This window comes from Stylophora pistillata, chromosome 1 (assembly GCF_964205215.1).
Source record: "Stylophora pistillata chromosome 1, jaStyPist1.2, whole genome shotgun sequence".
In the NCBI taxonomy this organism is placed as follows: Eukaryota; Metazoa; Cnidaria; class Anthozoa; order Scleractinia; family Pocilloporidae; genus Stylophora; species Stylophora pistillata.
The window spans coordinates 8,148,846-8,174,005 of record NC_142519.1 but is presented as its reverse complement, the minus strand read 5'-3'; the positions used below and the strand labels follow the sequence as shown (position 1 = coordinate 8,174,005).

The 25,160-nt window shown below is 38.2% G+C and overlaps 1 protein-coding gene and 1 pseudogene across 1 annotated transcript; one reads left to right on the top strand and one right to left on the bottom strand.

Annotated features, from left to right (window-relative positions):
• Nucleotides 1-203: 203 nt before the first annotated feature.
• On the bottom strand, nt 204-24,404 carry LOC148741109 (angiopoietin-related protein 7-like). The gene is made up of 6 exons (XM_088756806.1): nt 24,291-24,404; nt 23,785-24,014; nt 21,430-21,575; nt 1,829-2,035; nt 1,264-1,647; nt 204-520 (listed from the first exon to the last, which is right to left on the bottom strand). The coding sequence occupies exons 4-6, from the start codon at nt 1,923-1,925 to the stop codon at nt 270-272; spliced, it is 732 nt and encodes a 243-aa protein (XP_088612932.1). The 5' UTR covers nt 1,926-2,035; nt 21,430-21,575; nt 23,785-24,014; nt 24,291-24,404; the 3' UTR covers nt 204-269.
• Nucleotides 2,736-25,160, top strand: part of LOC148741108 (leucine-rich repeats and immunoglobulin-like domains protein 2) — a 29,384-nt pseudogene continuing 6,959 nt past the window's right edge.

Sequence of the window (25,160 nt, the reverse complement as noted above, 5' to 3'; positions counted from 1 at the left end):
CTATCTACCGCATGTCCCTGCATAAATGTTTATTTTCTTTAACTTTGTATTTATTTCATGAGCTTTATTGCTATTGCTTTGTAAACCCCGTCAATGGCACGAACTACTAGTTTCTATTGAAGGAAAATTTCTTCTTCAAAACTTTTATACATTGCCACTTTTATTCGACAACCTTCCCACACTCAACTAGTTACACAAGAATCAACAAGTACACTGCAAATTTATTTTGTTGTAGACTTTTCAACACGATCCCATACATTTTACATCAATCATTTTCCGGGACATTCCGGCTTGATCTTCATTTCAGCTTTGGTGGTGAGTATATTAGGTTCGTTAGCCCATAGATCCCATCTTATACCATTCTCTTGGTGATAATTACCGTTGAGGTTTGAGTTACCACAGAGAGTTGAATTTTTAGGATACCACCAAGCACCAAATCTATTAGTACATTTTGTGTCGCCTTTATCTATGGTTGAAAATTCAGCGTGGCGATTGGTATCTAAAGAATTTTTGGCATCTCCTTTTGAGAAAAAGAAAGAAAAATATATAATTAAGGTAATTTTTTATGATAATATGATAATGGTAATTCATATAGCGCTTTTCCTATAGGAAAAAAAAATTATTAACACGGCACACCAGCGCTTCAGGAAGACCTCTGATAAAGGGACATCCAATCAATGTATTGGTTGTCCATTTAAAGACAACTGTGGTGCTGCGTCGGCGGGGATAACAAGGTAATTTCAGAACGAAGGGCTGACGCTCGAAATGTCAGCTTTTTAACTCGTTACGGTGCCAATTTACAAATCAACTTAGTTGATATAACCAAATCATCTAGAGGCAAGTTGCGAATTGCGCATCGATTAAGGGCTTTACTTTCCAATATACTACGTATGAGCAATTAAAGCTTTGGATCGCAAAACTGCCTTATTCTAGTGCCTGCTTCTGTTGAATAGAACTTACCAACACCTTATCGACTTCACCTAAATCATCAATTTGACTGTCACATCGCTTACAACCAATTGATCTTTCCCCGCCTAAAAGTTTATCTGAATCGTCGATTTGATGCTTTAGACATTAATCCATAAATCGTAATAATCATGTCTTAACAAATTAACTGAAAATATTGCCTTACTTTTACGGCGTTTGCACAACGGATAAAAATTCGGTAAGGGTAACTTTCGATGTAAAAGATCTAGCCGATGAATTGATTTGTCATTTCAATTTATGTTAATCATAATAATTATGACGTAACATATAACTAACCTGACATTTCTCCAATAGTCAAGGAATAATTTTTCAATTCCGATTCAACTACGAACAAGTCGTACTCAGCGTGGGGATGATGAACTTCCTGCTTGACTCTAAATTCCAGATCTACTCGGAGCTTGTTCTTTGTTCGCCAAGTGAGGCGATTTATCTTGTCCAGTCCCAACCAATATTCACCACTCACGTTGCCGAAGCCATGCTTGTAGTCGCACCAGCTACGATTAAAATCAACAGAGCCGTCCAGTCTCCTCTGGATCACCGTCCATCCTCCTCCAGTAGTGCTCTGATTACAGTACACATCAAAGTCACCTAAACCATCAGGATCAATCGTATAGACACCGCTGGAGGTTTTGCCAGCCTTGTACAGCTCAGCACAATTAGCTGTTGAAAGAAAAAGATGTGATTGGTTAAAAAAAAAAAAGAAATCGACTTAGTCAAAGGCAAGTATGAGTAGAACGAAGACCAGATCTAAATTTTTACAAACAAAGTACATTTCACGTTCGTACTGGCAAAAGAGAAATATAACTTTTATACAAGGAAAAAGAAATAGCAACGTATTTACCTGCAAACGATCTGATTGGGCCGCCCAAGGTTTGACTCCTAGTAACCAACACCACCAGCAGAAAAATCCTGAGAGAGCTCGGTATTACACTGGGCATTGTTCGAGTGTTGAAACTACCTTAAATTGAACTTCTGAAAGTAGTGAGAAAGTTATGATGGAAGAACTGCTGCAGCCAACTGAATTTATACTCCCCGATGTTAACCATTTCTAAGGAAGATAATATTTATCTGTCAGTGCTAAGCAGCTATTTTCGTATTACGTCCTGGACAATTTTATTCAAATAATCAGAACTTCAAGTATCTCTTTCTATTGCCATGCGGAAGGTTAGTGCACGTGGAAGGGAAGAAAAACATCCCACGCCTTAAATTTCCTTTTTCACAGAGAAAAAAGGAAGACTTCCAGCGTTCGTTACGGTTGGTTATTTTCAACTTTAAGAAAATATGAACACGAATTTTTTATGCTTCTTGTTACTGAACAAATTTTATGAACACAAAAATTTGATGTTTCTTGTTACTAAACAAATTTTATGAACACAAAAATGTGATGCTTCATTACTTTTTAACAATTGTTTAATTTCATATAATCTTTAGAGGCACCGCATGGAAAATGCGACCAACTCTATTTTTCCTTTTTATTTTATTAAAATAAATTTCCCTGGACCAAGGCAAAAAAAAAGAAAAAAAAAAAAAAGTTCTGTTAAGTTTTGGCGTGAACGCATGATGATATGAGAAGTTTTCAGTGTAAGGCTACCGGAATCTTACGTGAAATTATCTTGTGTTAGTCAGCGGACGACTTATGGCGCTTTCCCACATAACTTCCACAGTGTACCCTAAGTGAAGTTCAATTAAAAAATGCAAGCTGTTTTCAAAATAGGGAGGTGTGAACTTCCAACTCAGAAAAAATCAACATGCGATTCAAGAAAGGAAAACACGTCAGGGCCCGAATTGAGGATGAGTCAAGAACACCAGCTGCTTCCGAGCCTGAACCTGAGTCGGAAGCCGACAATTTCAAAGTTGACGGAAGCAAGCAAAATGGCCGTGGATGTGAAATAGATGAGGATGTTGGTCCACGTATTTAATTTGTCGTAATCACTGAGATCCTGCCGGAGAATCGATATTTTCGTTTATGATAATGAGCAGGATTAGCCAGACTTCAAAAGGGAGGATCGTGATGTTTTCCTCATTTGCCTTAATGTGCGGGGCCCGAATTCGAATGACATATTTAGTATTCGTTGACGAACCTTTAAATACATCTGAGTTGTTTGGAAAGGAGAAAAACAAACGCAATGCTTAATAACTATTTTTTGATGCTGTGTTTTCGGAAAAAAAAAATTAAAGAAAGCTAAAGATCATTTCCACAAAGAAGGAAAGGAAAGACGCGAATCAAATTTAGAAGTCACAAGAAAAATTGTCGAATTTTTTTTGTGGCTCAACTCTAACACGGTTGTCGATCGAAATCCGAAGTTAATATGTAAATTTTTTTCTGGGTAACCCAAAGTTTGCCAGCTGCTCCAAACTATCGGTGAAAAAGCGAGGAAAAAATAACGAAAGGATAATTCGATACTAAGGTTTCATTCAAAGAAGGGCTAAATCTTCTGTTTCGAAGCGAATTCAAATATTTTCCAACTTTTGGCAATCCAAAAATTTGTAAAAAAATTTCACACTTTCTAAATTTTGACTGCGGTCGCATTAAACTAAAATCCATAGTCCAAAACTTCACTGATTGATTAGTATGTCAATCACAAACCATTCTCACTCTAAAAAGTAATAAAATAACTATTGCGCAAGTTGCTACGGAGAAATGGATCCTTGTTTTCCAGCTGATCTTTCGCGCTTTAGTTGACGCTTGCGCTGCTTGTCCTGGCTACAATACTTGCAACGGAAGGGGAATTTCTCGTAGAAGCCATACGTTCTCTAAGTTGCTGCCAGTATAGGCGGACCCTGGAAAAGAGTCACAGAGACCGACTCTCGAATTATTTTCCCTCAAAAGAAAAATGGGTGAGATGGATGACGAGTGGACTAAAATTTTATTCCCAACGAAATGACATATCTTGCATATTATGACAGCAAAATGGTCGATAAACAATGTCAATCGGTAAAAGGAAGATAGTTCCGAAATAAAACGTAGAGAGGAAACTTTTAATATATAACGATAAAACGCATGGGCGTTGTTAACGTGTGAAGTGAGCTTAACTTCGCGGATGTCGCATGAAACAGGACGAGCGAGTTTTTTTTAGCGGTTATACACTACACACTACATTACTGACGCCCCTCACTTTGGAAACGAAAGGAAAACAGGTGCAAAAGGTGGGAGTCGAGGATTTCCTCCGTTAACATGACATTCAGAATGTTTTATTCTTTGACACAAAATATATTATTACACAATAAGTGATAAATGAATATCTATTCCTTTCTGGACTAATATTTGAAGAAGCGAAAATTAAAGGTAACTTCTCAATTTATTTGGATCTCCGTCTACATTGAAGTAAAATAAAAATAATAATAATAATAATAAGAAGGTCTTATTTACTATCATGCCGACTTTTGAGCCTTTATATTGATGAAGAGAATTATTCATTTTGGCATTCCCGTCCGAGAAAAGAGTATGCTTTGTTATCCAGCTATTTGTAGGCTAATCATAATTTTCAACGGCTTTTATGATACAATGCACAGGAACATTGGTTAAAATTTATCAAATAATTAACAGTTAATTACTAGAAACTGCTGAAAATTAGGAGGGGGTATTTGACTTTAATTTTAATCTTCTCCAACTTGCTTCAGTGAAATCTTCCACAGTTTTCACAATTTGCGAAACTTGTCCTGCCGATATTTTTAAAAGTCAGTTTCTTCGCTTTTTGAATTTTTTTTCTACCTCCAACCAATTGATCTAGTGGATTCCATTAAGGGGCAACAGGAAGGAGACAAATATGCTCCACCAAATCTTTCAAGGATCAGTAGACCTCAGAGATTATAAATATTTGATTGATCTCGCTCATTACGTTTTTACAATGGCCGGGAATGTTTCTGGGAATAGCTGCCTACGACCTTATTCTGTAGCACTTTGCAATTGCAGGTAATACAACGAATGCAAATATGGCGTCCGATTTGAATTGCCATTGTTCTGGACTGACTAGCCTCGTCTTCACGTGAAAATACAAAAGGATTATTACATGTGTGAGAGGCCAGTCAGTCCAGAACAATGGCAACTCAAATTGGACGCCATATTTGCATTCGGTGTATTCATTAGAGAATTGGAGGGGTTAAAAGTTTTTTTATGTCATCTAATCTAACCGAATCCTATTAGATGACGCCATGAGAAAACAGGAAGAATGGAAAAAGTGCGTGGGAATTTAATACCTTGTGTCAATTTCACCCATTCTTTACTTTTGTTAAGAAGTATTCCAACTGTTCTAGATGTCAGCAAACAAATATCTCATTAAAATATTTTCATTCCAGCAGAAGAAAAGAGTAAAAAAACATATTTTAACCAGGCAAAAATTAATATTTATAAAACGCGGAGACCAAGGGGGAATTTTATTATTTGTTTGTAAGCTTTACTTTACCAAGTGTTTCAATCTCATTGTTTCCTATAGTCCCCATAGCAAAGTCGAAGTACGATAAATCTGACATCAGAAGAAAGTTCGTATGCTTTTTGTTTTTTTCTTTGTTTGTTTGTTCTGTTTTTTTTTTTTTTTTTTTTTTTTTTTTTCTCCGAGACTTGACACGTTAGTCTTTGAAAACGTTTTCTGGTTCAGCGTTTCATTTCTCGTGCTAGTGAAGAAATTCCGATCATAATGTAAAAAGGTCTTCCAGGAGAAACAAGCAATGGTTGTTAATGTTCATGGTACATGGACACCGCGGAAATACGTTTTTTAAGGCACGATACAGTATTTTATTGGTCAGCGGACACCTCGACGAAACCATAAAATGCCGTTAACTTTTACAATGTTTTCGCCGTGAGTCAAATCGACAGCGTAAAAAGGCAAAACTTAGAAAGAATACTGTAAACTTAGCTTTGAATCTCCGTTGACCTTTTGGATAGTTCTCAAGTTCAATTATATAATTTGCCAAAGCCGAACTGAAGTTGCACAAGATATGAAATTGTTGTTTTTCGCTGGCGGCTCCGTGGCACGTAAGTTTTGTTTATAGAAGAGCGTAAGCACTAAGGCTAAAAAGGAGACGGTTTTTGAATGGCTGAAGCGGTGATCCGAGGACGCTGCACCATCAGGTTTATAAAGCAGTGGCTTGAACCGTATAAATCGGTAAGTCAACGGCATTCCGGTCAGATTCGCCGAGAAGACAAAACATGCCCGTGTTGCACGGACACTCTATCCCCACTCGTTATTGTACGTATCATACTAGGCCAAAAACCTATAACTGTAACATGTTTAGGACTGAAGCCCCCCAAAATACAAAAATTGGCTCAACCAGAGGAAGAATAAACCGAGGTATGTTTGAGTACAAAATGTCCATTGTAATGGTAGTAAATTAAGTTTTCACTTTCCACCTTAGTTTGTAATTTTTTTTTCTAAGCTGTAATTTTTTTTCTGAGCAATAATTTTACTTTCCCAACAAGTATTTTTTTTCCCATCACAATTATGAACAATTTGTAGTATGTCTTTTTTTATGCTGCTCTTCCCTCACTAATCATTTTATTTTATTTATTTTTGCTTTTTCTATTCTTTCTTTACTAACTTACTGCCATCTGCAACATAAAATGTATTAAGCTAATAGAATACTTCTGGTTTATATAGCTCCCTGATTCACAAAGTAACATTACCATCTTGGTACTACTAGAAAACAAATTTAAAAAAAAATGTTTAAAAAACAAAAGTACTGTAAGGTAAAATAATTATAATAATATAATTTAATCAATTTATGTGAATAAAGCACTGTATTGTCTTTTCTTTCATTGCAACAGCCTTGAATGAATCAACTACCTTCTAAACTTGATTTCTTATATTCAGAAGCTGCCTGAATTATAAACAAAGAACTTATGTTGGGTGTTTATGGAGGTGGAAAGAACATAAAGATTATGATGATTAATCTTCCAAATTAGAAATGTCAGAGGGAAATTATCAGAAGTATTCCTGAAGTCAAAGTTGTTTATTAAAAATGTTCAGGAGAAAATTGATTAGATTAAGCCAGCTGTCAATTCCCAGTTAACACTAAGTCATGAGGAGTAACCAAAAGCTTGTAATTAGCCTGTGTACTGCTGTGCCCATCCAGTCAAATAAACATCAGGGATGGGATATTCCCAAACGTAAACAAGCACCATACAAATGTCCTTTTCCCAACTTATTACTGGGGAGGGGAGCACTAGTATGACTACACTAGTTTTAGTCAATAAGAAATTCTTACTAATTTCAGCAATATACATATATTTTGCCACCTTGAAAGAAAATGGCTACAAGTCAAATGGGAATGTTTCATAACAATGTTCTGTAGGGATATGATGTAATATTACTGATGGGGATCATAATTATCCTTACAGCGGCAGCGCATGTGATGTGTATGTAAAGCAAAGCTAAGCTAATCTTAAAAAAATGAATGGAAGAAGAGTGGTTGATTGTTTGCGTAAATTAATGCAATGCACATGCAAGATAGTGGAATATACTTCAGGTAAACATACATGTGCCTGTAAAAGTTTCAAATGACTGAGTTATAAAAATATAACAATAATAATAATAAAGTGGGTTTCATTGAAAATGCTTTCGTGTAAACAATTAGAGCTGTTTGGGAAATTGAAGTAGCTTTTGTTGCAACAGAATAACGCTTGTTTAGTGATGTTTACAAAGGAAGTGGAAATCGAAGAAATTGTGAATTGTTTGCTGCGCAAAGGCTCGACAAAGATTATTATATAAGCGATTGATTGAGGGCGCGGAGAATATGCAATATTTGAGACCGTCCAACATGATCGGTTCATTTATAATTTATCTTGAATTAAGCCTTTATTGACAGCAGTTGATAGTAGATCTCTATTACACGTCTTTAGTACGTTTGGTTGTGCCTGTTCACGAGATAACTTGATGATAAAACTGCAAGTATATGAAATGAACAAATGTTTTCATATTTTGATTACTGGCACCCGTTCTTAAAGGCACAGAAAATCAGAAGGGTGGAATGGCGAAAAAATCAGTCTATAAAGGTAAAATTCTCATCAGAGCGAATAATTACCAAAATGAGAAGGCACCGCACGTCGGCGGTGAGTGTATGAATATTTTCAAAACACAATAATTATCTGTATCGCTTCATGCTAATAACACTTAAAAATCCAACCAGTCTTCAGACTCGCTGGTAAAGTATCTTACAGAACTAATCTCCTGCTTTGTCTGGATAACTATCGCTGTTATTGGCATTTGTGAAGGCGAGGGCGACTGAAGAACCAAGATCGCGCTTCGTAACTGGACGGCCAGCCTAAGTCAGCAAATAGCACACAAAATTACTCCCCTATACCGCTAGTTGTTAAGACGTGGTTTTAGTATTAAAAACTAATTCAAAGGATCAAATATAACAAACAAGGAGAAGTATCATGCATATTTTCCAACTTAAAACCACGCAAAAAGCCGATGTCTTCATATGGAACATATTCAACCGCTTGGCAGCCTAAAGTTGATGACCACTGACCAGTTACTGTGACGTCACGAAAACGTATTTCCGCGGTGTCTGGTACATGTGGCTTGTTGGTCTGTCGAAGAATACCAAAATCTTCTTCGGCTTGCTTTCCGGTGAAAGGTAATTTGAAGTTTCTTATTCCTTTTTGCTAGTAAGTTATCTGTTTTAACCTTGAATTTTGCTTCGCTTTATTCTTTTTAAATTTCCTCATGTTACTTCGCTACAGGCCACGACAGTGAGCTGTTAAAGGCGGCTGAGTTGGAGGAACGAACGCAGACGAACATAAGTAAACTACATAAACAGGGACGACATTTCTCCTTCTTAAAAGAGCTAAAGCCCAAGCTCACCAGCAGCCTTTGTGAAGATTCAGAACAAGGGCAAAGTAGTTATTTCTGGTGGCAATGGACAGCCATTCACTACTGAAGTCAACTAACTAAGATAAGTCAATCATTGGTTTCTAAGCCTAACTCCAACATCTTTTAAATTTTGCTGAAGTAAGTTAATTCTAGGAAATGTTTGCTCGCTAAGTTTCGTAATTTACGTTACTCATACAACTGGACGGAACGAGTGTAAATGTTCCCTTTCAAGTTAGAATTTGCACTCGATTCTTGGGTTGATACACACGCATGCGATAAACACCAAACCAATATAGGATCTTTTCTTTCTTTATTCCTTTCCTATTCTTTGAGGCGTTCTTATATCGATTCTTATGTATATATTTCGCTCCGACGAAGGGCTAACGCTCGAAACGTCAGCTTTTGTAATCATTACGGTGGCCAATTTATCATTTGAACTTTGTTGATATATCCAAGTTATTTCGTTACTCCCACCGACGCAGCCCCAAACAGTTTCTTTCGAAACTATCAGCCTTTGTTCTTATATCGAAGCGGTTAACTGAAATCGCTACGTGAAAAAATTACCTCTTCAAGATTAATATCGATTTGGGCAACGAGCAAGTGGCAGTTAAAAGAACCAAGAATAGTAAAAAACCAGCGATAGGTTTTGCTTTGAATCACAACTACGAGTTAAAATAATCACAAATTAAATTCTTGCTTACCAACGCTTGCGGGTCTTGACTACTTTATCGAGGATTACGGTCTAACTTGTCTTCTAGCTTAGAAACGATCTTGATTACATGGGGTCTTATCCTGAACTGAAACGCTGACTAAATTTTTTTTTTAATTTAAAGGAACTAATCACGGAGACGTTAATCAAACCCTAAAATATTTCGCAGCTACTTTCGGAAGTTGTAACATTTAGCAGTCTAGACCTCCTGGCTTTTATATAGCCATGTTCACGGTTACAGTCTTATTTCACACTTACTTTCGCACTTACTTTTACATGGGGTTAAACTGTTAGCCGTAAAACGGCAAAAATATTTAATTGTTAAGCATAAAAACTCATAAATTTAACCTTTGCATTGGTCTTAGAATAGTTAGCCTTTATTTTGAAAGCGTCAAAATCTTAGAATGTTTCGTATCTTGTGTCGTGGCCAATGCGTAAAAAAGAAAAAGAAAGAAATTCCTCTTTATCAACTCAACAGCTTTCTGATCTGGAATATATTACGCTTGTTCCTAGCTCTAATTTGTTTAAGAACAATCGGGACTTTGTCCCAGGCTCGTGACAAGACGAAAGACATCTTCCTCTATTTCTTTGATTTAGGGAACTCAAAATCTACCATCTTTCTTATTCTAGTAATTTTATTGTTTTTATCCCACGGTTTTATTCGTGACTGTCAGGAATTACTAAAGAAAAATATTAAAAAATCAATAAAAACAGTATCCCTACCACTTTGAAAACTATTTTTTGGAACAGGCACACAGAGTAAGTTTAAAAGTAAGTTATTTTTTCTCTTGCACATTTTTTTTTTGCAATTGAAAGTAAAAATAAGCTCCCCTCTCGAGCTTATCTACGCTAAGTATGCACGGGGGACAAGAATATCACGTACCAACTGAGCCTCAGAAACATTTCGAGTAAGTCAATCTAGTTTTTTAGCCTATTATAATATTTCACATGGTTCCTGGTATCGCAAAATTTTTAAAGCATTGAAAGGAGCTAGAGTTAGTTTTGGAGAAGATTTGTCTCACAATATTTGTGTCACATGACACTCTAGAGTAATAATAGTAATTGGAGCGGTCTTGTGTTATAATCTGCTAGGAAAGCGCAAAGCAGCCAAATTTGCCTTTAACTTGTAGCACTCCAAAACCTTAAATTGTTTGTTTTTGTTTGTTTTGTCTTTTTTGTTTGTTTTGTTTGTTTTTTTGTTTTGTTTTTTTTTTTTTTGTAGGGCCGCAGAGACAGGGAAGAAATCCGTCCCTAAATATTGTGTTACAAACATGAGTTGTTAATTTTTTTCCCAATAAAATTATCGTAATTGTTCTTTTATGGTCCTCATTTGTTTTGTTTTGGTTTTCGAAATAAAATCATAAAGACGGTTAACTTTACTTAACAAGAGTGAAGTTGGCCACGAGCTTTTATCATGATTGATGGCTTATAAAAAAGCCGTTGTATAACACAGCTTTCTGCTCACTGCAAATTTCCGGCGAAATAACTCTTCGCGAACTTTACTTGAACTCTTTCCACTTGACGGGAAGCCGTTTTGTGGCTGTGCTCGTCAAGGAAGGCAGGCGACTTTCGAAGAAACAGCTTCAGGTGGACAGGAGCGTCGACCTGACAGACACCCCTTGTTATAGTCAGACCTTTTTTTTTCAAAGAAGAACCAAGGCCTCCTGCTATCAGCTCGTCTCCACTAGCGAGGTATAGACTCCCCCGGAGATCTGACGGAAACTCAGGAAAGATCGCTCGCAGTATATACATCGTGCCGCACGGTGACAGTTTCATTGGAAACCGGGGACAGTTTTAAACCCTTCTTGAATAGTAGAGACAATCTCTCTCTCTCTACATTCATCGACAGGGCTGTTCACTAAGGTGGTGATGACAGATCTTCCGGCAAGTGTTCCGCTGGTTCCCACGTATTTTCACAAGGGGGGTAATTCTGCCAGTAGATGAAGTATTCTGTTTTTCTTCCTTTAAATCATTTTGCAACAATTCGCTGTACTTCGTAAACGCCCATTGCAGTTGGCTTTACCTCCGGACGGTATTTTGAATTACAGGCGCGATCGCAAATATTATTCAGCAACGTTTTGTAAAAGCCTGGCTGATGTCTCGTACGCTTCAACATGTTAATTCGAAGGAATCAATTATCGACGGTCCTTTTCATATGTTTTGATTTATCAAAACGGATCCAAATGTGAATAATTATCTAATTGTTCCCTCAGGCGCGAAGCTGTTTTAGGTGGTCGCTTATTTGTTTGTTTTTCTCTTGATGTTTTTGTAGCCCTTAATTATTCTTTTCTTTTCGGAACAAGAAAGACTTATTAAGCAATAGAGTGTTTCTGTCGAGAAACTATCAGACCGATAGTTCCGAGACAGAAACACTCTATTGTATTTATTGTTCACCGCTACATTTTCTTCCGCGCGCCAGTTGAAAAACAGTCAAAACCCACTAAATGCAGATCAATCAAATATTTATTCGTGCGTACAGCCTGTCACAAATGTCAATAATTCGCAGCCATACATTGGAATCCAGTAGCCATACTTTGGGAAGGTACGTGTTTTATTGGAGGGGGGGGGGGGTAGGCCGGGGCTTCGGAGGGGAGGGTCATTAGTAAATATTTTACAAATTGGGGAGGGTCGATACGCAGCCGGGGGAGGCTCATAGTGTTTTTTTTTTTTTTTTGGCAAGGAGAAAACTACTCCATGTCGGTTAGTTGACCTTTAATTATTTGTTACCAAACACGCGAAGTGTACAGAAACCTAAAACTTATATATACAAGCAAAGCTACCAGTCTAAATTTTAAAAAGATGTCGAAATATTATGTCAAAAAGCTAAGAATCGGAGAAAATTTAGGGCTGAACTATAACTTCTAATAGCTATTAAGTCATCAAAAAAAAAGTAAAAAGAAAAGAAATCAGCGGTTTCGAGTAAATTCAGTGCGCGTTTCAAGTAAATGCAAGTGACATATGCAACGTACTGCTCAGAATGACCCTGAATGATTAAGCGATTTTTTCGCGCTTTCAAATCTCTTATATCTCTTATGAACAAGTAAGTTAACGTAAAACAATTCACTTAGTCTCGGGTAAATCGCTGACTGAGCACCGCTATTTCAAGTCCGCTGCCGCCGCATTTCAAACTCGAAAAGGGGGCCGCCAGATGACAGGTTCTAAACCGCCTGGTCGACATGAAATTATTTCAACAATTCCGATGAAGTTTTGACCAACAGGAGTTTGTTTAGTCATCTCTTGGGTAAAAAAAAAAAAATTTCGTTGCACACGAATTTGCAAGCGCTTTGTGAACAGTGCGGCCGGCCTTTAATTAGTGCGCTATCGTTAACTCTATCGCACATTGGGACTGACATCACGCAACAAACCGTTTGATTGACAGCAGCTGAAATCTGCTTATGCGACTCAAAGCTAAATTTACTTACCAATCACAGCTGATAAGTTCTAGACATGTAAATTGATATTACGCTCATTGAAAATAGTATTCTGCGCGATGAATATGAGGTGATGATGATATGAAAGCATAGAAATGGTTTTGTCATACGTTTTATCTCACGTTTGTAGAAATGTATAAAACATATCGTAGCACTTAGTTTTTCAATTTGTTAGATGAAACGAACACGCACCATCGCTATTAGCGTTCGAAAATAAACAAGTCATCCTTGAAATATTCTCCTGAAATTCATCCTTTATTAACCAAACTTGTTCGGCATGATAGCTGGAAATTAGCTTTGATCTTTAAAAGAACTCAGTCAATATCCAGTCCTTGACCTTACACTTAGTTAATGACCGCATACCTATCATCGCTGATTTTATCACCGTACACGGAGTTTATCATGTGGGTCTGTGTGGTTTTAATCGACTAACGACAAAGGGCGATAACTATAACTGGCAACCGACAAAAGGAAAAAAAAGATTACCAAATAGCGACAATGAAATACTAACGTAAGATGGACATGGTCCGACATTATTGATATTTGGGTACAATGAATATATGAAGTTCATATATTTTGAACTGCGGTATTAAATACGTATGATGCACGATCCTTCGCAGTAGATAGCGCTATTTATGCAATAGCGAAAATCAGACCTGAAAAAAATCAGGCCTGTACGGGATAATACCGCAGGCCTGTAATACCGCAGTTCAAAATATATGAACTTCATATATTCATTGTATCTGATTTATGACTTTCACGGGTTTATTACGAATCAACTTAACGGCCTGCTCCCAGTTGGTTTGTTAGCTCAATTGGTAGAGCGCTGCACTAGTATCGCAGAGGTCAGTGGTTCGAATCCCGTACAGGCCTGATTTTTTTCAGGTCTGATTTTCGCTATTGCATAAATAGCGCTATCTACTGCGAAGGATCGTGCATCATACGTATTATTGATATTTGTAGTTAGATAAAAGAGCACTCTAGCTTAGGAGGTAACTGCTTTAAATTTCAGGCTTAGTTAATTATAGGACTCATGTCATCGAACTTAATGAACTTGCGTTTTAAGTCGTGAATTAAGATTTACCAACAACCGACAAACTGATCGAAAACTTTTGTCAGCTACGGACAAAGTAATAAAACTCTAACCGATATTTCGACCCTCCTATTCAGACCATCCATCATTTTCTTATATTGCATAACAAATTTCTGTCAAGCGAATAAAATCGATTTTAGTCCTCTCTTTGTCCTTCAGTTTTCTTGAGAAGGAAATTTTCTTTTCAGTGTCTCATATGCAGAATATCTCATACTTGATTTATTTTTCATATATATATATATATATATATATATATATATAACTGCATATATATATATATATATATATATTTTTTTTCTTTTTTTAATTGAAATACATTGGTTTGATCAAAGGCGGCTCAAGCGTGTTGTGTGTGATTTTGGGGTCTTCCCGTCATTAACGGCAATACTTAGCGTAATCCGTTTGCCTTTACTGAGGGGCGTATTAGGGCCTTTGGGAAACCGCAAAACCGGAGAAAAAAACCTCCAAAACCGAAAAACCGACGAAAAAAGGCAGCAAAACCGAAAACCGCATGCAAATCTGACAAAACCGCCACATTTTCACCTTTAAATGGGGTTAAAAAGGAAAAACTGAAAACCGCATCAGAGTTTTCGTGAAAACCGAAAATCGAATGCAAAAACACGTAAAATCCGCAAACCGCTCTGAACACCAAAACCAAAAAATCCGAACCTTTTTGGCACAAAAACCGAAAAACCGATCCGAAAAACAGTCAAAACTGCAAAACCGAAAATTCCAAAGCCCACCCCCCCCCCCCCCTCTCCCCTCTTACTACGGGATTCAAATATCGAAGAGCGTCCGGTCCAATTACACGCACGACTCCCCGGAAGGTGTTGTTTGGCAGTAGGGCAGACGTAACAACCTTCCTATTGATCCCCTGGAGAGTTCTTTATTTGGCCAGAGGCGCTTCGATATTACTATGATTCGAGGCGATTGCCTATGTTGTATCAAGGCCGATTCATTTTTAACCTTATGTACGACAAATGTAGATTTGATGACGACTTCTCTGTTCGCGGTTTGGATGCCAGAGTGGAGAGGAGTGCCAGGACTGTTTTTCATTTCTTTTCTTCCTGACAAAATAATGCCATTTCCCTCTACTTTGGGCTTGTTTTTTTCTTTGCCCAAAGATTCCTCTCTAGTTTTTATTTTTTTTGTTATCCGTGAGAAAAGACGTTCCACTAGCAGAGACCTTCTAGGTGTGAATTTTGTCAAGTGCGCGATGAAAACATAATATGCAGATAACATGAAAATGCCGCAATTATTCTCCCAGGGGGTTCGTCCATTTACGAGATTATGACGCCTTCCTGGTCTATTAACTTTTATTTAAAAATACGTTTTCCCATTTAAGTCAGACGCTTTTTGAGATTTTTTTTTCCCTTATGAACGTTAGGTAAAATTTTTAACTTCAGTCTAGTCCAATTAAAGAGAAAACGATTTTTTCGGCCTGTGAAGGTGGGAAGTAACCTTAAAAAATCGCTAGAGATGATTCTGTCATAGAACGATAAAAAATAGAATAGCGTAGACATTGATTTATTGACTGAGCGAAGGAAAGGATGAATTAAAAGATTATAAAACAAGTTCGTAGAACGGATGCTCTCCTAGAAGGATAATTTTTTAAAACCCGACCTATATGAAACAAGGCGTAATTTAGTATATTACAGCAGTGCAATACATCGAAGAAAAATAGCCTTCATTACTTGAATACGAGCACCTATTTATTTCATATTTCAAATGGTTTTACTTGTCACACCTCTCCAAGGTAGGCATTATTATGGTTTAATCCATTATTTCCATTAAATATAAACAAAGCCAGTGATAAAAAAAAAAATGCTCAAGAGTTTCACTTTTGCATCGTCATACTATACACGGAAAAAAAACGAACTCGTTTTATCCAAGTGCACTTCTGAAGTATTTAGACAAAAAGATTGATAGCGCTATTAGTTCAAATAATTCTCTTATCACAATGAAACATCCCTACTATTTCTCTTCTATAAGCATTGCTCCTTTCCAAATTTTATTCAAGTATATATAGTTTGCTGAATTTTTGCAGAATGTTTTTGTGCCTTCCTGCCTCTCTTTTTATGCTTTTTTTTTTTAATTGTAATCTTAACTACGTTTCGTTGATAACAGTTCACGCATGAGAACTGTATTTCTAGTCTTAGTTGTGGGGGAGCTCATAATCATTAGCCCCTTGGTTTCCAAATGAGGTTCCTGCCAGGAAAATAATACATGTACATTTAAATACTGCTAATATTTTAACTCTTCCGGCAAATAAATCAATCAACAGGAAAAGTGTTCATTAAAGTGTCAATGCAGATATCTGCAAGCGGCCTGCAATTACCAAATATCACATCGCTCAAGTTCCACTTAAACCACATCTTGACTCTGATGATGACTTAAATCAGCCGTTACGGTGCCAATTCAAATTACCTTGTTACCCCCACCGACGCAGCACCACAGTTTCGTTAGAAACTGTCAGTCTTCACAGGACTATATACGCACTCACCCGGACGATCTTACTACACTTTCATCAACCACATCTTTATAGCCTTTGTGTAGACTTGCTTTAGCAGAGGATTCTTCTTTTGATCATCATAGCAGTTAAGCTTACCTTTTTAAATCGTTTGGTTGAGTTGTCAAAAGCTGTCGCTGGGTAAGTATACCAGTCTTTTTCCATTAGTACTTTAGTACCTTTTAACCAGACTATCTTTTCTATCAGATATACTGGACCTAAGTTATGGAATATTGTACCTAAGAACATTAGAGATCTGCCAACATTATCATCTTTCAAGATAAATATCCGTAAGATTGATCTAAATACTTTACTGACCGATAATTACTGTACCAACTGTATTTTATGCAGTACTTAATGTAAAAAAAGTTTTTAATGTAAATTTTATCTTGTACATATTGTAAATATTTTAGCATGTTAACCAATCTTAGTATTTTTAGCTCAATTAGCATTTTAACTTTAATTAATATATGGATTTAGTCATTTTTAATTTATTTTGTAGTGTCCCCATTTAGTGGTTATGTACTGCTATTTTAGTCTGACTGACACTTAAATAAAGGTATTCATTCATTCATTCATTCATTTTGCGTTGCGTTCCACTTCGGCTTCAGACTTGTGGCCAAATGTTTCAAATTTTTTACTCAGTGAGTTGTGTTCAAGCATAATTCTATTTAGCCTCTGGGAGTTTTTGTTTCTTCTGAATATTTGGAACCCTCACGGTAAAACTTGTACTACTGAAGACACGGCACTGCACATGACGCGTTAATAACCAATGGATAAAATGACAAGGAGGCTTCTTAGCGTCATGACCGATGGTACGAATGACAAAAATATTTCCTTTGTTTATACAGCACCATGAAAAAAAAAAAATAACAAAGGTGCGTGCTAACATGAACAATCCTGATTTTATCGTGTAAAATGACAGCTTTTCAATTCGAAATTTTTACGGTTTTTCATCTGAGATGTGAGCTTAAATTGTCCATCTTTCACATAATTTGTCATGGCCTATTCACTGCGACTATATTGTGAAGAAAGCACGCAAGCAACACCATGCGTTACGAGTCTTAAGGAAATCAGGCCTCCCACCAGCAGATCTTATTCAGTTTATTCTTGGGTCTCACCCACGTGACCAATAGCTTAGCAACGCTTACTATCCGCCATCTTGGTGTCCCTCGAACGTAAACAAACCGTATCTAACGAAGAGTTCATGTGAGAAAGAAGGGATGGTTTTATGCATTGTTGTTGGCTGTTCGAGCAAAAGTGGAAAGCATAAAGACTGAGGATTTTTTCGTATAATAATTTAATAGTTTTATTATTTCTATAGCGCAAAATTCATTAGATATGGTTGGGTTTCAGGTGACGTCACAAGCTTTGCTGAAGTTAGTGTCCGCCATGTTGGTGTCCCTCGGGTGTCAAATTTATGAATAATTAGTCGATTTCTATAGTGAAGCCCTCTCTCTTATCGCCGTATTATTTCGCCAACTACATGAATATCCAGGAAGAAAAAAGCGATAAAAGTATCTGGCATTCATCTTAAGGTATCCCAGTGCTCTCTGAGTATGCTGAAAGCTTAGAGAGTTGGAAGGAAAGATGTTTGCAAAAGATCTCGGTCATTGGGGTTGACCGTGCAAGCATACCAGCCGAGAAGTTCAGTCCAAAATGCTTGCCTCCTGTGGAAGCGTCGGACTTGCTGAGTTACCTCGTTCTTGAGACCAGCTTCTACACCAAGAAGCAGTTGAAGGCGTTCAAGAGTCTAGAGGCGTTTAATCAAATGGTGTCGGGATTGTAACCTCAGTTGTAGGCAAAGTAATCGCCGGCAAGTATGCCGTGAGAGCACGAGTTTGGCATTCACAGCATATGAATGATCCTTTAGTGAACATTTGGATCATTTCCGAAAACGATGGGACTATTTTGTCAGCCCATTGCTTGGGATGCAAAGCTGGACTGGCTGAGTCATGCTCACATATCGCGAGTGTTTTATTTATGTTAGAGGCAACTACTAGAATTCATGGCAAGGTCGCTGGGTGTCACGAAAACTCAGACACCGAAAACTCAGGTCCCTTGAAGTGTTCTCCAAGCTTCCGAAGTGCTCCATAATTCGATAGTGCACAGCATAAAGCATGAACCAATTTTTCTATAATATAACCGGTGGAATAATGCAACAAATCCGACGCGAAAGACGAACAACAATATCAAGAGTGATTCTTCAGTGAGGCGAATCGTGACGGCGCTGATGCCGAGTCTTCTTTCGCGTTGTTTTTCTCTTTCTGCCTCATTTAAGAACTCTAGTCCAAGGGTCGCAAAATTGTCTTCGTTTTGAGACTGGTGGGCCGAGTCTCTGTTTGTATCCATTATTATCGCGAAATATTTAAGAATTTTAACAGAGCGACAACAAGGATCTGTGCGACGAAGTACAAAAAGGTAATCAAATGTCCCTTTCGGCTCGTCAAAATCACACCACAGTTGGTTGGAGGCTTGCGGCTGTTGTAGATCCTCGATTTTTTGGTCGAGCTTTTCTTTGAGCTTCTTAGCCGATGAGACATCGATGTCTTTAGCCCTCGCATACGGCACTTCAATGACATATGTCGGCAAAATCCATGAGCATTTTACCTTAGTGCAAGCAAGCTTGGGGTGTGACGAAGACTCAGACCCCGAAAACTCAGACCCCTCGAAAATTCAAGGGATAAACTCGACTCATGATCACTCCTGGTAACCCCTCGTGTATTTTGACCTTTTGGGTCTTGATCCAACTGAAGTAGCAAAAACAAGGCTGCAAGTTGCACGTTTCGCAAAATCGTCCAATCGTTGAGTATGAAAACATTTTAGAGTGACACAAGACTTCATTTAGCTTAGATTTCCTCCATTTTTCCCGTTAATTTTGAGCTTTTCATTCACAGTTAACGGGATCAAATGCGCTTGCTCCAACACCAAAGTATTAAAATGTGGCGTGATTTTGACAAGCCGAAAGGGACGTTTGTTAACTGTTTTGTACTTCGTCGTACAGATTCTTGTTGTCGCTCTGTTAAAATTCTTAAATATTTCGCGATAATAATGGATACAAACAGAGACTAGGCCCACCAGTCCCAAAACGAAGACAATTTTGCGACCCTTGGGCTAGAGTTCCTAAATGAGGCAGAAAGAGAAAAACAACGGGAAAGAAGACTCGGCATCTGCTGGGCGCCGTCACGATTCGCTTCACTGAAGAATCACTCCTGATATTGTTATCCGTCTTTCGCGTCGGATTTGTTGCATTATTCCACCGGTTATGTTATAAAACAATTGGTTCATGCTTTATGCTAAGCACTATCGAATCATGGAGCACTTCGGAAGCTTGGAGAACACTTCGAGGGGTCTGAGTTTTCGTGACACCCAGCGAGCTTGCCATGAATTCGAGTAGTTGCCTCTAACATAAAATAAAACGCTCGCGATATGCGAGCATGACTCAGCCAGTCCAGCTTTGCATCCCAAGCAATGGGCTTACAAGATAGTCCCATCGTTTTCGGAAATGACCCAAATGTTCACTAAAGGATCATTCATATGCCTGTGAATGCCAAACTCGTGCTCTCACGACATACTTGCCGGCGATTACTTTGCCTACAACTGAGGTTACAAATCCCGATGCCATTTGATTAAACGCCTCTAGACTCTTGAACGCCTTCAACTGCTTCTTGGTGTAGAAGCTGGTCTCAAGAACGAGGTAACTCGGTAAGTCCGACACTTCTACAGGAGGCAAGCATTTTGGACTGAACTTCTCGGCTGGTATGTTTGCAGGGTCAACCCCGATGACCAAGATCTTTTGCAAACATCTTTCCTTCCAACTTTCTAAGCTTTCGGCATACTCAGAGAGCACTGGGATACCTTAAGATGAATGCCAGATACTTTTAACGCTTTTTTCTTTCTGGATATTAATGTAGTTGGCGAAATAATACGGCGATAAGAGAGAGGGTTTCACTCTAGAAATCGACTAATTATTCATAAATTTGACACCCGAGGGACACCAACATGGCGGACACTAACTTCAGCAAAGCTTGTGACGTCACCTGAAACCCAAGAATTGTAGCCTGGTACGGCTCATTTTAGAATTTGCATCTCCGGTGTAGGCCTCGTTACCCGCCGGTCTGGTTCACTTGGTGAAAGCGTTCAGATGTTTGCACTGAGAATCCAGATTGCTCTTATGAGTCTGCACTCGTGAGCTGCGGCTTGCCTACTCTGTTGGCGCGCCGTGATGAGGCTTGCAGGCGTTTTATACCTAATATCAAGGAGTTTGGCTTCCTTGCACACCTGCTGCCAGAGCCTACGAATGTCGCTCATGGGTACGGGTTGAAATCCGGTTTTTCCTGTTCTCAATTCCGCTTCTTCAGAACAGACCGCCTTAGTAAGTTCGTTACTCACAGTTATAATAGGGCTTAATTGTTTTTGCGTGTTATGCCAAGTGTATTGTGTTCTGTGTAGAATTGAATGAATTTTATTGTCTCCCTTCTAATTTAGTGTTTAAAACTACCTAAAGGTTAAATAAACTGATTATTTATTTACTTTAATTCATTCTTGTTTGTTTACCCCGTTCCTTCCAGCCCAATCTCATAGACAGTTTAAGTCTGTACCTTTACTAATCTCCTAAACAAATTTTAGTTGCATGTATTGAATTGATTCTACTCTCTCTGACTGTTAATCAGCCCTCGTCGTTTTTATACGCTCGAATTTTCAAAATGCGAAAAGAGTCGCAACGGCACTAGTCTGTGTACTCTCACTTGCATAATTCGTCAGAATCGGCCCGTGGGCATTACCATTGTATAATGCCCTGCTCTGATCTCGCTCTTAGCCAATCAGAAAGCGCGTTATCGGCCACAAGGCTGAGCTCTGTAATAAAATAAAGTGAGAGGTATTCTTACCTCCTTGATTCTGCGTACGCGAAAAACACCATTTTCATATCAAACTGTTTCCCCACTGCGATGGACATTTGTTTTTGTCGGTTCCAGCTTGGCGCGGCCGCTAACCCAGATGCCCTCCTGAGCAAATTTTCAAAATGGCGGACAAGCTAAAGAGAGAGATAAGAGAACCAAAGCGATTCCACAACGAATAATCAGCATACACCCCTGTTAAAAAGGTCATTTCACAGAGAAAAGATACAAAATTGTATGATGTTGAAGTCACGGAGGTTGACAAACACAACAAGAGACTGAAAATTCACTACGTTGGCTACAGTACACGCCTCGATGAGTGGAGACCCTTCGGGGTTCTGTCCTCGTGTACCGGTTCACAAGAGCCAATACAAAAGACCAAACAATACACAATAGCTAACCGATAACTCCTAAATAAAGAAAGAACAATAGTAATTCCCTTGTGAACCGGTACACCAGGACAGAACCCCCTTCGGGGACGGTGAAGCATCTGAATATTTTCCTTCGAAATTGTATAGATTAGTAGGCTGCAACAAAAATTTATTGGACGACGTTTAGGGTAAAAGCAGAAATGTAACCTGAAAAAAATGTATTTATTCCGACTCTTTCGGAAAATAACTTTACAAATCTTACTTGTTTATCTCGTAAGTAAACGATGGTGAAGCGCTTTCCGAGCTACCCGATTCTTCTCCCACTGCTTTCACGCTTATAAAACACGAAACGAGCAAAAGGAGGAAGGTGTGGCTGTTTTGACTAGCCATTTGACGAGGTTCAATCTGCTCCTTGTTCGACCATTTACATATAAAAACAAGGAAATTTATTCCTCTCTTTGATTTTGGCGGTACATTTTCAATTTGCGCTTGCGTAAGAGAGAAATCGCCCAAGACTCCTTGCTCGGTCTTGTTTTGACCACGAACGCCTTCTTAATTTTGACAGACCCGCTCGGGAAAAGGTGAAAATGACGAAGGAAAAACTTTACTTTGTAGTACGAAAATACACAAAATGGAAAGCCATGATATTATAGTACAATATTTCGGTGGTACATTGTTAACTTTTTATACAGAGAGTCGGCAAAATGATATAACATCCAAAAATCGCACTCGATTTGAGTGGGCCGATGAAGTGGGCGTGGTCACGAAATTCAGTAAGAGACTATTTGTACCCCGTGAGTTTGATATGATATGTAAATGCTTTCTTGGGTGATATTTGGAAGGTTGCTCATTAGAATTGCATGCTTCAACAAAAGTATCCTACTGACATCTCCATTTCCAAAATCAATCATGTTTGTAGACATCTTTCCTAGCGCTTTTCATCTCACAAGTAAAGGAAGAGGATTTCTTTTTACCCTAACAGAAACCAGACAACCAATAGTACAATAGCAAAAATGTTGAGACACCTTGAGAAAAAAAAATAGCATTTCCCTACTTCATAAGATGGTAAAGAAGTGGTTTTGAGCAAAAAACCCGAATACTACCCCCCCTCCCCGATTCAGTATTGTTCATCGAAGTTTTTTACATGATACTCCTTAGCTACCAGCATTACAAAGGGGGGAATGGGGGGATACATTATGTTGGATCATATGGTGAACAATTATCTCTGGTGATAGTAACATTTCTCAACTCATTTTGCAGCTGCTTGTAGCTTCCATGGCAACGCGGTCAATGGTCTTGATATCGTATGTCGCAGCGGTTTCGGCTGTTCAAGTTTAAAATTAGTTTCTAAAAACTGTAACCTCTCATTCTCGAAACAAATTTATACATGTTACAGGCACAAAGATCTATGAATCAACGAAAAACCTTGCCTAACTGTAGGTTTGGCTAACTTAACGTCTGCCACATTGTGCTGATATTTTTAATTTCTCGCAAATGGCATGTCAACAAATTCATCCACCAAACTCGTTCGCCGCCAATTCATAAAAGTAATGAGCCATAAAGCTAATCAATTTAGAGGCTAGTCAATGTCAGTCGTCAAAAATTCAAAGATAGAAATCAGCGGTTTCAGCAGCGAAATCGAACCAGTCGTAATTTTTGTATTTTTCCTTTTGAATATGATGCGCCGGAAATCGCTATTGCCACATAAATCGGGATGTTTTAGATTGGTTTAAATTGATTCGTTAAATTCTCAAAAGATTTCTATATCTTCACATAGCTGCTCTAATTCACTGTACTCTTCCTCGCTGCCTGACCTGCTAATGACAAGCGACAGGGTATTCTAGTTGTTCTAATAAATCAACGGTTGCAACTTTGCATTTCACAAGCCACGGCATAAATCCACTCAGCACAGGCATCAGATTTTAACAGTGTTTTCAATGACTAATTTGAATTAAAAATAGTTCCTAGTTCCTACCTCTTTAGAGATTTGGCATCTTCTTCCTTGTACTTTACGTTAGTATCCTCTCCACCCTCTTTCGCGGCACCCTCTTCCCTTTTTCTTATCATCTGAGAACAGTTTACTTAACGACTCTGCAATCTTGTCCCACTCGCTGGGCTTTGCAAGCCTTTCTCTGGTAACCTCAGTTGCGAGGGCGATATCATCCTTCACGCTGGGCCACATAAAAGCCATGATACTGCTGGGGTCTAAACGGAAGAGAGAAAAATATCTAAACACTTAATGCCCATCAAAGGGTTAAAACACACGTACAGTATTTATCACCGCCATATTGGATTTGCTGCCTCTGAAAACGATTGTTTTCAGAGAGAGGACAAAACGCTTAACATGCACTCTTTCGACTTAATTTCTTCTCTTTATCCTGACAAAATAACTACTTCACATATTTATAGCATCACTACGGGAGATAATTAAAGATAAAAAGCAAAGAATCCCCGAGGAAAATCCCAAACGTGAAAGCCTACCTGTTGCCGTCGAAAACGTGCGTTGAAAACGTCAAACCTAGACTTTTGTGGTTTGACGTTCTTAGTCGAAAACCTCAATCTTAAAGTCTCTACTAATTGACTTTTGACGGTTTTCACGAGAATCATTGACTTTATCACAAAATAAGATTGGATTTATCATTCTCTTTGCGCCTCGGGGTTTACAAATTTTTCTCGTATTCCTCTAACATCCCGCGGGGTTTATCAGCCGGTAAACCGATAGCAAGAGTGGTTTATTTCTTAATAGTACAGTCTCAGCCAAAATGACTTTCGAACGTGCAGCTTTTGAACTTGCGATTTACTCTAATGGAATTAAGTATCTAGTTAATTCGATTATCCAAATCTTCCCCGCTATTACTAAACAATGATAAGTTTCCTTTATTAAGATGGGAAAGATGATTAATGAACTTTATGAAGATTAACAGTATAGTATATCAGTCGAAATGTGGTGACTCCAGAACCGTTATAAAAACGTTAAAACATTTACTGAATTATTTTCAGCTGTCGCGGCTTAGTTGGAGACAGTTTTAAAAATGCGAGTGGGGATAAAAATTTTCGACATTTTGTTTATTCCTCTAGCAGATGCCGTGGGAAACCTTTCCAAACCTTTCCAAAGCTAAGGAAATGTCCAATGTGCTTAACGGCTCGGCCCCAAGTTGTCTCGCTGACCTATTCATAAAAAAGCGACACCCTTCTATGCAATCTCAAGGGCTCCCCTACCTCACTGAGGTTTCCCTTACCTAAGTTCTAAAACGTAAAAAACAGATTTTATTATAGTGGTGGTAGCATATACTCCCACCATGGAACTCACTTCCTGAAAACATTCGATTCTGCGGCGAAGCGTTATAATTA

Bases quoted from the DNA above. Each gene is read 5' to 3' on its own strand.
- LOC148741109 (XM_088756806.1), bottom strand. From the start codon at position 1,925: ATGCCCAGTGTAATACCGAGCTCTCTCAGGATTTTTCTGCTGGTGGTG. The intron at 1,648-1,828 runs GTAAATACGTTG...TTCTTTCAACAG, and splicing joins CCCAATCAGATCGTTTGCAG to CTAATTGTGCTGAGCTGTAC. The intron at 521-1,263 runs GTTAGTTATATG...TTTTCTCAAAAG, and splicing joins GACTATTGGAGAAATGTCAG to GAGATGCCAAAAATTCTTTA.